The sequence below is a fragment of the Trachurus japonicus genome, chromosome 20 (assembly GCF_045865225.1).
Source record: "Trachurus japonicus isolate A0001 chromosome 20, Traja_1.0".
In the NCBI taxonomy this organism is placed as follows: Eukaryota; Metazoa; Chordata; class Actinopteri; order Carangiformes; family Carangidae; genus Trachurus; species Trachurus japonicus.
The window spans coordinates 941,657-954,253 of NC_140926.1; the positions used below are offsets into that span (position 1 = coordinate 941,657).

Here is a 12,597-nt window from a genome sequence, read left to right on the forward strand (position 1 = left end):
CATGCATGCATGCACATGCAGGTGTTTTAAATGAGCCATGTTGTAGTGCGTTCACTCATGTGACTCCTTCCTCTGGGTGTGGTGTGTAGACTCAACCAGAGAGTGCTGTAGGCTACTGCTCATTGACAGCAGCAGGTTAGTTGAGGTCGGCTGCTGCTCACTGTCCACTTTAAAGAAGAAGAAGATGTGTTCCTCCTCGGTGTTGATGTTCTCCCTGTGTCTCCTGCTGTGTCTCCCTTCATGTCTGTCCTCTGGAGGTAAGGAACTGAACTCTGGTTACCTACTGTAGTGTGAAGTAAGAGCCGTTGTCAGTCACTCTCTATCATGGTGGATCACTTCCTGTTGTTTGGCTCCATAACAGAGTTTCAGAGGGTTAGGTCTGGTACCAGACCAAGACCACGACAGTTGTTTTCTATGAACGCCTGGATCTCTAACTAAAGGCGGGTTTACACTGCACGACTATTCGTCTGTTCACATCTCAAACTGCACGAGCGTCCCTCTTCAGTCCTACGTCTCAGATCAGTCTCAGACCCCCACTAATTGCACGTCGTTCTACGATTGCTCTCCACCACGATTACCCTGCGATGCCGCTGAGATTTGTGCTGCTCTATAATTGCTCGATTGTAAACATCAAATTGACATTGGTTCCTGATGTTGGTTCCTATATAGCAGAGTCCATGTGGAAGATCAGACCGACAAACACACACACAGACAGACAGCGCGCATCACCTCCAAGGCCGGTGCTGCAGAGAGAGAGAGAGAGAGAGAGAGAGAGAGAGAGAGAGAGAGGGAGAGGACGGCGCTACTCTCTCCAGCCAGCTGACGTGTAGCTCACCTGCAGCTCACCTGCAGCTGTCAGAGGAGCCTCACTAGTTCTCTCTCTCGCCTGCACTTTGTTTAAAAATTCAGCTGATCAGGAGCCAGAGCACAGTGGAAGTGGCTGGTGTAGGCTCGCTATTTTATACTGTAACGGCAAGAAAAAATAATCGTCCTCAATTGCTGATTGATAGTGTGTGTACATTTGTCGGGCTGATCTTCCATCACGGACTGCGCTGCATTACTGATCATCACCCGGTCACCCTGTCTGTCACAGCTGTGGTCTAACTTCAGCTGGTCACTTCCCTGTCCCTCCTCTCTCTGTCTGCCCGTTCTAACTCCATCTGACGAGGTTCAGCATCACACTCAGGTTCATAAAGGCTCTGTGCTCTGTGCTAAAACAATCTGTCATAGGCGGGTACATATATGAAAAAAAACCACCTAACCCTAAAAAAATTCTAACAAAAGGTTTCTCAGCTGTTTTTTATAGTATTAGATGTCCTTAATAACATACTAAAAGTTTACCAAAATTTGACCACTAGAAAGGTGTTATTTTCAAGATGGCGTCCAAGATGGATAGGAAGCCTGAGGAGACACCACAGGTGAATAGGGTAAAAATTTTAACTAACAGATATCACCATGAAACTTCCCAAGTTTATCACTTACATTAAGACAAATATTTTTTGTATTACAAGTTTTGTCAAATTGTATGTTTAAATATGTAAATTAGGCAATATCTCATGAAATATGCGCTAATTTGCATATCCGAAATCTGAACAATGGATAAAAGCCACTTTCAAAATTCTTGTTTTATTTTGTTGACATACTAGAGTCAGAAGTTTTTACAGAGGGGATTTTGGATATCTCTCTTTATCACTCTGTAAATGAGAAAATACTATAGCCCTAAAAATTCAAATATCGTCGTGTTTTTAGGAGTAAAATGTTGTATAAGAGCCCGAAATCTCCACTTCAGCAGCACTTACAGACACCAAACCTTCCAGTTTGATCCCTTTCTATATTCTGAAGGTTTTTACAGAGGGGATTGTTGATATATCATTCATAGCCTGATTTATACAACATTTTACTCCTAAAAACACGACCAACTTGAATTTTTAGGGCTGGTGACAGTATTTTCTCATTTACAGAGTGATAAAGACAAACTTTTAGTATGTTATTAAGGACATCTAATACTATAAAAAACAACTGAGAAACCTTTTGTTAGAATTTGTTTAGGGTCAAGTCATATTTGTACCTGACTATCATGGTAAAAACCTGTCGTATGTGCAGAATCGTGACGTAGGACCCCATACATTGTCCGTCACGACGAGAAATTTTCTGGCATGTCAGAAAATAATCGGGAGGTCGGCGACTCGTCTTTAGGACGTCGGGACGTGACGCAGAGCCTCACTAACCATACGTCCCGATTATGCTCACGACCCCGCGATCCCTCTAAGATTATGCAAATTAGGCTGCGACTCGTCTGGGAGGAGAAAATCGTGGCAAAATCGTACAGTGTAAACCCGCCTTAACACGTGTGTCTATATATTTGTTGATTCAGATCCTCAAGCGATGACAGTGAAACCAGGAGAAGACGCCACTCTACCGTGTCGTAGTTCAGGAGAAGTTGTAGTCTTACTGATACAATGGATCAGACCTGATCTGAAGTCAAAAGGTTACATCTTCTTCTACAAGGACAAACAGTTTCAAAACAGCTCCCTACATCCGTCTTATCTTGGTCGAGTGGAGCTGAAAGATCCAGAGATGAAGGACGGAGATGTTTCTGTGATTCTGAAGAACGTCAACGTCAACGATACCGGGAGATACGAGTGTCTTGTTGGAAATAAAAGAGGAAGTAAACCTGAACTCATCAGCAGCATCGACCTGACTGTTCAAGACTCAGGTGAGTTTGTTCATATGAACCTGTTCACACCTGAGAGGTGTAGTCAGAATGACATCACTGATGCTCGTGTGTGTGTGTGTGTGTTTCTCTGCAGGAGACACTGAGGGGAGAGGAGACAAGGGTCCAAAGACTGATCTGACTGCTCTGTGGGTTGTTATTGTTGTTGTTGTTGTTGTTGGTGGTTGTTATGTTGGTGTTGGTTATAGCTATAGAAGATATACATTAACGGTAGAGCTGCATGCACTTCAATTTCCTGGAGCTAGAGTATCAGTGATCCTGGACTGGAGGACATGTAGCTGGAGGATCAGTGATCCTCCACCTGCTCAACCAGCTAATCAGTTGTCCCCCTTATTCGATCCATGAATCAGAAACAAAAGGAAACTATAGAAATGAAGTAAGAATATGGGGTTAAGCAGGCCGATGGTTCTATGAACAGTTTGTGGATGGTTTTCAGAGGTAAATACACATTTTTATTGATATTTTCTGTTGTGTATTGGACTATTATTAGGAGCAATGAGTCCCATCGCTGTGTGTGTGTGATGTGCGCGTTAATCAGACACCTCGGAGGGCGTTATCCCACTTATACCATGGTCACTTATGAATGAAAGAAATATGAAATCAGTTACTTGTACTTTAATGTTGTTTTTGGGGTTAAAACCATATGTTTTTCACAAGAAGCAGCTGAGAGGATTATTTAATAAAGTTGTGCCGATTGGCGATCCGATTGTATATTGGTGATTGAGATTGTTTTGTTTGTTTGTTTTTTTACTGCTTTACTGCTTTTTATACAAAGTGCAGCCGAACACCATGCAGGCAACAATACAGTAGATTTGACTGTGTCAATATGAAACTTATCATGTTAACATGTCTTTGATATTCGTTTACTTGTTTTACAACAATGAAGAGCACATTCAGAACAATTAATGTGTTGTATAATGCACTGCTGTTGCAGGAAAGTGTTACGTGACACAAAGTCAAAGTATTATTTCAGACGGCCAGTGAACTTCTTACTGCTGGTCCGAGTTGTGGTCCGAGTCTCCGTTGCCATGGTTACCAACATGCGTTTGAACCAGTGCACTAATATTTAGAAAGTAATCAGGCAATTTGACTGGAACATCTTCATGGGGACACCCAGCAGCCAATCAGAATCGAGTATTCACCCAGACCATGGTGTAATTAAAAAGCTTGTCCTGCTTGCTCACTCGTTTGAGTGGCCGGGGCAAAATAGTATTTCTGTTGCCACGCTAAATGGGTCTATAATGGGTCTATAGAAGTGTTATTGACCACTGTATTATCATGTTGTTTTGGTGATGTATTTAAAACTAGACTGATGATTGATCAGCTGTTGATAAAGAAGTGTATGAGTGTATAATGACTGAGTTTGTGAACAACAATAATAATAATGTACGTGTTAATGCAACTGCTTTGTTGTGACTCTGAATGATAATAATGTACAGCTGTAGTGTGTATATAAACTGTGTGCTTGTCTGTCCATGTTCTAGTCTGATCCCCCTCACCTGAGCAGCTCTGTCCCGAAGTTAAAACACTCACATCCTGATTCAATCTGGTATTGATTGATTGGTTGATTTTATACTGTCAGATGTTCAGTGTGTGAGGCGCTGCCACCAGCTGCTGCAGGAAACAGCTCACAGAAAGTGAAAGTGTTGTGAGACGCTCAGGGGAATTCAATTTTATTGTTTCAATACATTTCATTATTAAAAACAGAAAGTTGTTTGTTTGACTTGTGTGAGAGTGACACCACAGAGAGTCTGACTGGATCTCTAATGATCAATCACTGATAATCAATGAGTTCAGGTTCATCTTTGACATCTGATGAAGTCTTGATGATTCTGTAAAGCTGTTTGTGGACACCAACTCACTCACTGCCTGTTTGTGTCTGACTGTTTCACATTTAGTAAAATCACATGTTGATCATCTGAACTCTCTCTGATGTGACTTCCTGTTTCTGTGAATTAAAGAAATAAATGAATGTAAAAACACAGAAAATACTTTTTTCTTCATTATGACCAAACTTCATGTTTTCATATATTGATTGATTGATCCTCAGCCAGATGACCAGTTCTTCCATAAATCTGAGAGCAGCTCTACAGAGTCACTGTACTGTTTAACAGGGAAAACCAGGAGAAAGCTCAGGGTGAGCAACAGAGGAGGGATCCCTCACCCAGGACGGACAGACGGGACAGAGATGTTGTTACAGACAAGAAAACTGTTTATAACAGAGAATGTGAGAAACATGGAAATGTTAACAACAGCTGAAGGAGGAAGCTTCTGGTAGGTAAGAGAGGCAGGGAGAGCAGACCAGCTTAATGTACACTATACTTCACTCAGTACACAACACCATACAAGACAAGACAAGGCAATTTTATCTGTATAGCCCGTTTCTACCACCAGTTTGTCTCAAAGGGCTTTACATCCCATCATAACAACATCCTCTGTCCTTAGACCCTCACATCCACTGAGGAAAAACTCCATGGAAAACCCTTTAACAGGGAAAACCAGGAGAAAGCTCAGGGTGAGCAACAGAGGAAGGATCATCACCCAGGACGGACAGACGTGCAATAACTTAACTATACAACAACAAAGTACAGCACACTATACTATAGTATACTATACTATACTACAGTACAGTATAGTAGTATAGTACAGTATGTGGCTAATCCAGTATAGTATATTATAGTAGGCTACTACACTTTCAAACCAGACATGGTGAAGCAGCATTTAGCTGTTATGCTGCACACAAGTGGAACAAACTACCAGCAGAACTGAGATCAGCCCCAACTGTCTTTTAAATCCAGGTTAAAAACATTTCTCTTTTCACGTTCTTATAGCTGAGAACTTAAAACTTTATCTATTTTCTTTTATTTGCTCTGTTTTTAGTGTTTTGTTTGTTTTTATTCTGTCTTATGCTTCTTTTTTAATGTTTTGTCTTTATGTAAAGCACTTTGAGTTGCCTTGGTATGAAATGCGCTATATAAATAAAGATGCCTTGCCTTGCAACAAAGTGAAGTACACTCCACTCCACTCCACTCCACTACAGTACAGTATACATTAGTACATTAAACTCCACTAGTCTACAGTACAGTTCAGTTCACTACCCTACATCTCTACAGTAACAGAGACACTAACAGTAACAGTCAGAGTCAACAGCCCCCCCCCCCCCCCCCTCCTCCTCCGCTGTACAACATGTTGTTACTGTCGGTTTTTCCCTCCACACTTCATCACATTATAAATTAAAGAAGCTTCTCTAAATAAACCAGAGGCTCCACATGAAGCAGAGGAGAACAAGGAGGGGGGAGGAAGAGGAAGAGGAGGAAGAGGAGGAGGAAGAAGAGGAGGAAGAGGGGGATAAAGAGGAGGAAGAAGCGGGGAGGAAGAGGAAGAAGATGAGAAAGAGGAGGAAGAAGAGGGGGAGGAAGAGGAGGAAGAAGGGGAGGAGGAAGAGGGGGAGGAAGAGGAGGAAGAAGAGGGGAGGAAGAGGAGGAAGAAGGGGAGGAGGAAGAGGAAGAAGATGAGAAATAGGAGGAAGAGAAAGAAGAAGAGGAGGAGGAAGAAGGGGAGGAAGAAGAGGAGAAGGAAGAAGGGGAGGAAGAAGAGGGGGAGGAAGAGAAGGAAGAAGAGAGGAGGAAGAGGAAGAAGAGGAGAAAGAGGATGAAGAGGAGGAGGAAGAAGAGGGGGAGGAAGAAGCGAGGAGGAAGAGGAAGAAGAGGAGAAAGAGGATGAAGAGGAGGAGGAAGAAGAGGGGGAGGAAGAAGCGAGGAGGAAGAGGAAGAAGAGAAGGAAGAAGGGGAGGAAGAAGAGGGGGAGGAAGAGAAGGAAGAAGAGAGGAGGAAGAGGAAGAAGAGGAGAAAGAGGATGAAGAGGAGGAGGAAGAAGCGGGGAAGAGGGGAAAAGAGAAAGAAGAAGAGGAGAAAGAGGGGGAGGAGAAGGAAGAAGAGGAAGGTGAAGAAGGAAAAGAAGATGAGAAAGAGGAGGAGGGGTGTGTGTGTCTGTGTGTGTTAATGTTGTCGACTCTTCCGCTCCCTGTTCGATTCCCGTGTCGTTGCTGTCGTCCGACCGGTCGATAGGAGAGTTAAACCACGTTGTCGTTCTTCTTATCACTGTCTGTAACCATGACGACCAGGCGACGCTGCTACTGGTCGATGAACTCAAACAGGAAGTGAGTGAGTGAGTGAAGCTGCAGTTACCACGACAACCGACATCACACAGGGTCAGATCTGTCTTTATTATCATCATCATCATCATCATCATCATCATCACCATTATTATTATTATTTATTTATTTATTATTTATCGTTATGGAAACAAACTCATTCAGATTTTTTTCTTTTACATTTTCAAAAATTTTCAGAATAAAAGCACAAAGAGAGAGAAACAACATGTAAACATGAACCTCTGTTGGTCGATGACATCACTCTGACGCCATGACGACGGGAGTTTGGTAAAAAAACAAAACGACAACAACAAAGTAGTGGTCACGTCTCATAGTCACACGCTGCCTCCTCATTGGTTCAGCTGTTTCTCTAATTAGTGACATCATCATCATCATCATCATCATCTATTAATCATTAATGTAGAAAAACTGACACGTTAGCACTTTATTTTTAGCAGAAGGCACCTTTAAAGACTGGCAGGTTTGTGTAAACACTCGTACGTTTGGTCAAAGTGTCGAAGGTTTGTCACTGGAATGAGAGAGAGATAGAAAAGGGGGGGTCGGGGGGGGTCCATGAGTCTCCACTCGTCCTCTAACACACCTCTTCTCCGTCTCGCTGCTCGCTCGGCTCGGCCCGCTGGGACAGGAGGAAGGTTTCCCACACCGCCAGGCACTAAAACACACACATTTGAAATATGTATTTATGCTAGGGTCAGTGTATCTTTTGGTCATTGGATTTTCTTTTGAAGAATGTGAAATAAAAAACAAAAAAAAGATTGGTTTATTTGAGTTTCATGTTGAAATACAAGAAATAAAATGGAAACACAAAGAATTCTTCTTTTTGAGTTTCAAAGAGCAATTAACTACATTTTAAAAACAGTTTGATTTTCTTATTCTATTTCATATAACAAAAAATAAAATCACTAGACAACAGAAACTAAAAAACAGACCAAAGACAACCTTTTTTTTTCATGTTCTGACACCAGAAGTTGTCATTTTCGAGGTAAGACTGTGGGATGGACTGGATCAGTTATGACTTTTTCCACCTCTAACTCCAGATATGTTGGGGACTCCCATCAAGTTTCTGCCATTTTCAGCTCAAAATCTCCTCAAATCCTCTTCTGCACCCACTTTTGTGTGATATTATGCACACAGATTTCTGTAGATGTCAGGCCTTGTTTTGCCATGTCTAAAATCATATCTGAGGAGGGCTCCAAAGACCTTTTTTTGGCCTACAGGTAGGTTTTTGGTCTGTTTTTTAATTTCTGTTGTCTAGAGATTTTATTTTTTTATATTTGAAATAGAACATGAAAATCAAACTGTTTTTTAAAATTTAGTTAAAGCAGAAGTAAGCGATCCGGTCGTTTTGGCTAACTTCTTGTCAGCCGATGGAGATAGCAGTCCCCGCCCTCGTCCCTACGTCACCACATTCAGGCGCATCCCTTGGCTGCACACACAGAGAGGACTGCCCCTTTATGCCGTTCTCTCTCCTCATTGGATAAAGGTTGTAGGATACAAGGAAAGTTTTCTCCTGGGCTCAGAGCAGAGCAGAGTGACTGACAGACCCGTGTTTCAGACCAAACACTCTATAGAAGTGATTGCTGTCGGAAGATACAACTATTTAAGACTTAGATTAACACAAACATTCACCTGACTTCTGCTTTAAGTCTGGTTTTAAAATTGGAAAGGGTGATGAATTGTGGCAGTGGCATTAGGCTAGATAACAATTAAACACCACAGTCTTGTTCAGTGACACTAAACTTAGTGTGGCAGTGGATGGTATTTCGATGGCGTCCACCCCCACTACACCACTGGTCCCGACCAAGCATCTGATTGGTCAACAAGACATTTAGAGCGTGCTCAAATCAGCACGACAGCGCGCCTGACTCATCACTAAAAATATTACTCCGCAATGTCATGCTGTTGCATCTATCTCCATGGTAACCATCCGTCAATTTTTATTTTTTATTTTCTTGGGAACTTTATGTTACATTATGAAAATAAATTGCAAACACATCAACCTGTAGAGTGTTAGCTGGTCTCCTAAAGGGGGCGGAGTCACGGTCTGCTGGTCTCCTAAAGGGGGCGGAGTCACGGTCTGCTGGTCTCCTAAAGGGGGCGGAGTCACGGTCTGATTGTCTCCTAAAGGGGGCGGAGTCACGGTCTGCTGGACTCCTAAAGGAGGCGGAGTCACGGTCTGTTGGTCTCCTAAAGGGGGCGGAGTCACGGTCTACTGGTCTCCTAAAGGGGGCGGAGTCACGGTCTGATTGTCTCCTAAAGGGGGCGGAGTCACGGTCTGTTGGTCTCCTAAAGGGGGCGGAGTCACGGTCTGCTGGTCTCCCCTTAAGGAGGCGGAGCCACAGTCAACTGGTCTCCTAAAGAGGGCGGAGTCACGGTCTGTTGGTCTCCTAAAGGGGGCGGAGTCACGGTCTGCTGTCTGTTGGTCTCCTAAAGGGGGCGGAGTCACGGCCCGCTGGTCTCCTAAAGGGGGCGGAGTCACGGTCTGCTGGTCTCCTAAAGGGGGCGGAGTCACGGTCTGTTGGTCTCCTAAAGGGGGCGGAGTCACGGTCTGTTGGTCTCCTAAAGGGGGCGGAGTCACGGTCTGTTGGTCTCCTAAAGGGGGCGGAGTCACGGTCTGTTGGTCTGGTCGAAACTTTGCTTTATAATTGTTGCATCTGTTGCATATTCGCGTCGCCGCCGGTGTGAATGGTTTTGATGAAAAAACGTCACGAAATTGCGAAATATTTGGCAACCAATATTTAGGTCCAGAGATCTCAGCGGTGAGACCTCAGGTGTTACAGAGCTCAGCGGTGAGACCTCAGGTGTTACAGATCTCAGCGGTGAGACCTCGGGTGTTACAGAGCTCAGCGGTGAGACCTCACCGATGCAGACTGGAGGTTTTCGTCCTGAGGCTTTTACTCTCTAAGTGTCTGAACAAAGCGGTGATTTAACTTTCTAACCGTTGTTGTCTCTGCTGCTCATCTACATTCTGCTCTGAGCTCCCGAGGCGAGAGAGAGAGGGAGAGAGGGAGTGATGGCGTTTGTAGCAAAGCTCGTTGAGACTCTAAATCTGCGAGCGGAGGTTTAACGTGTCGACTCAGCAGCAGCAGCAGGAAACGGCTGCACGTTAATCTGAGGAAACAAGATTGATTCATCTCCAGTTCACACACAGAGAGACGGAGCCACGGCGAGCAGCGAGCAGGAAGAGGAGCGAGGGGAAGGGGGCGGAGCTTGGATCTCTGTCAGCTCAGAGAGGAAAATCCAATTCCAGCGTTTAATCCTGAATCAGTGTCGAGTGGAACAAACGTCTTTGTTCTGCTGCTACGCATCCAAACCATAGACTGTAAAAAGAATGGACGTAGCGTCCGTGACGTCCCCCAGTGGTTTTGTTTTGAGTCGTTTTTGTGAATCCAATATGGCGGCCTGAACAGCGCCATGTTGGATTTACCGGCCGAGAACCCGCCCACTGGCCTCGAAGCAGCTGTCCACGGAGCTGCTCGGACCTGTCACTCAACGTTTCCGCGCCCTGATTGGCCAGAATTTTAACCTAATAACAGTCAAACGGTAGAGTTAAACCCCCCTCATGATGACACCATGATGTCATCAGGTTCAAACACCTGCTCAACCTGCAGCAGGAAACACACACAGTGACAGGGTCTCTGTGCCGACCAATCAGAGAGCTCCAATCACAACCACCGATCTATGATGATGATGCAGCGTTAGAAGAAAGAAGAAACTGAACGTTGGTCAGTCACAACTTCCTCCTCTTCCTCCTCTCCCTCCTTCTCGTCTTCCTCTCCCTTCTCCTCCTCTTTCTCTCGCTCTCCATCCTCCTCTTCTTCCTCCTCTCACTTCTCATCTTCCTCTCCCTTCCTCCTTCTCCCTTCTCCTCCTCCTTTTCCTCTCTCCTCCTGTCCCTCTTCCTTCTCCCTTCTCCTCGTCTTTCTCTCACTCTCCATCCTCCTCTTCCTTCTTCTGGTCTTCCTCCTCCTCTCTCTTCCTCTTCCTCCATCTCTTCTCCCTTCTCATCTTCCTCCTCTCCCTTCTCATCTTCCTCCTCTTCCTCTCCCATCTCCTCCTCTTCTTCCTTCTCCTCTCTCTTCCTCTTCCTCCTTCTCCTCTCCCTCTTTCTCTCCCTTCTCCTCCTCTCCTTTCTCATCTTCTTCCTCCTCCTCCTTTTCCTCTCTCCTCCTGTCCCTCTTCCTTCTCCCTTCTCCTCGTCTTTCTCTCGCTCTCCATCCTCCTCTTCCTTCTTCTGGTCTTCCTCCTCCTCTCTCTTCCTCTTCCTCCATCTCTTCTCCCTTCTCCTCTTTCTCTTCCTCCTTCTCCTCCTCTTCCTCCCCCCATCTCTCAGGCTCTTTGTGATGTTCAGTGTTTTTCTTCTCTCTGTCTATATTTAAACCTCCTCCTTCAAACCTCTATTGTGTCTTTGAGTCTCCAGCCTCCTCTTCCTCCTCCTCCCTCCCTCCCTCCCCCCTCACCCATTCTCTACTTCTTTTTCTTCTTTGTCTTTGTCTTTTTCTTTCCTCACATTGTTCTTTCCCTCCATCCCTCCTCCTCCTCTTCCTCCTCCTCCTCCTACAGCTAGGTGTTATAACTCCCTCCCAGCTGCAGGTGTCTTATTAGATTCTTATAGATAAATCATTTAGAATAAAGGTAGATGTTTGTGTTAAAGCTCCTTCAGAATAAAGGTAGACGTTTGTGTTAAAGCTCCTTCAGAATAAAGGTAGATGTTTGTGTTAAAGCTCCTTCAGAATAAAGGTAGATGTTTGTGTTAAAGCTCCTTCAGAATAAAGGTAGACGTTTGTGTTAAAGCTCCTTCAGAATAAAGGTAGATGTTTGTGTTAAAGCTCCTTCAAAATAAAGGTAGATGTTTGTGTTAAAGCTCCTTCAGAATAAAGGTAGACGTTTGTGTTAAAGCTCCTTCAGAATAAAGGTAGATGTTTGTGTTAAAGCTCCTTCAGAATAAAGGTAGATGTTTGTGTTAAAGCTCCTTCAGAATAAAGGTAGATGTTTGTGTTAAAGCTCCTTCAGAATAAAAGTAGATGTTTGTGTTAAAGCTCCTTCAGAATAAAGGTAGATGTTTGTGTTAAAGCTCCTTCAGAATAAAGGTAGATGTTTGTGTTAAAGCTCCTTCAGAATAAAGGTAGATGTTTGTGTTAAAGCTCCTTCAGAATAAAGGTAGATGTTTGTAATAAAGCTCCTTCAGAATAAAGGTAGATGTTTGTGTTAAAGCTCCTTCAGAATAAAGGTAGATGTTTGTGTTAAAGCTCCTTCAGAATAAAGGTAGATGTTTGTGTTAAAGCTCCTTCAGAATAAAGGTAGATGTTTGTAATAAAGCTCCTTCAGAATAAAGGTAGATGTTTGTAATAAAGCTCCTTCAGAATAAAGGTAGATGTTTGTAATAAAGCTCCTTCAGAATAAAGGTAGATGTTTGTGTTAAAGCTCCTTCAGAATAAAGGTAGATGTTTGTGTTAAAGCTCCTTCAGAATAAAGGTAGATGTTTGTGTTAAAGCTCCTTCAGAATAAAGGTATACGTTTGTGTTAAAGCTCCTTCAAAATAAAGGTAGACGTTTGTGTTAAAGCTCCTTCAGAATAAAGGTAGACGTTTGTATTAAAGCTCCTTCAAAATAAAGGTAGACGTTTGTGTTAAAGCTCCTTCAGAATAAAGGTAGATGTTTGTGTTAAAGCTCCTTCAAAATAAAGGTAG

The 12,597-nt window shown here is 43.6% G+C and overlaps 1 protein-coding gene across 1 annotated transcript in view; it reads right to left on the bottom strand.

Annotated features, from left to right (window-relative positions):
- Positions 1 to 7,426: 7,426 nt before the first annotated feature.
- Positions 7,427 to 12,597, bottom strand: part of snx7 (sorting nexin 7) — a 36,276-nt gene continuing 31,105 nt past the window's right edge. The window contains exon 9 of the mRNA XM_085763475.1: positions 7,427 to 7,560. Within this exon, the coding sequence (XP_085619601.1) occupies positions 7,480 to 7,560 (81 nt within the window). The 3' untranslated portion in view covers positions 7,427 to 7,479. The remainder of the gene's footprint in view (positions 7,561 to 12,597) is intronic.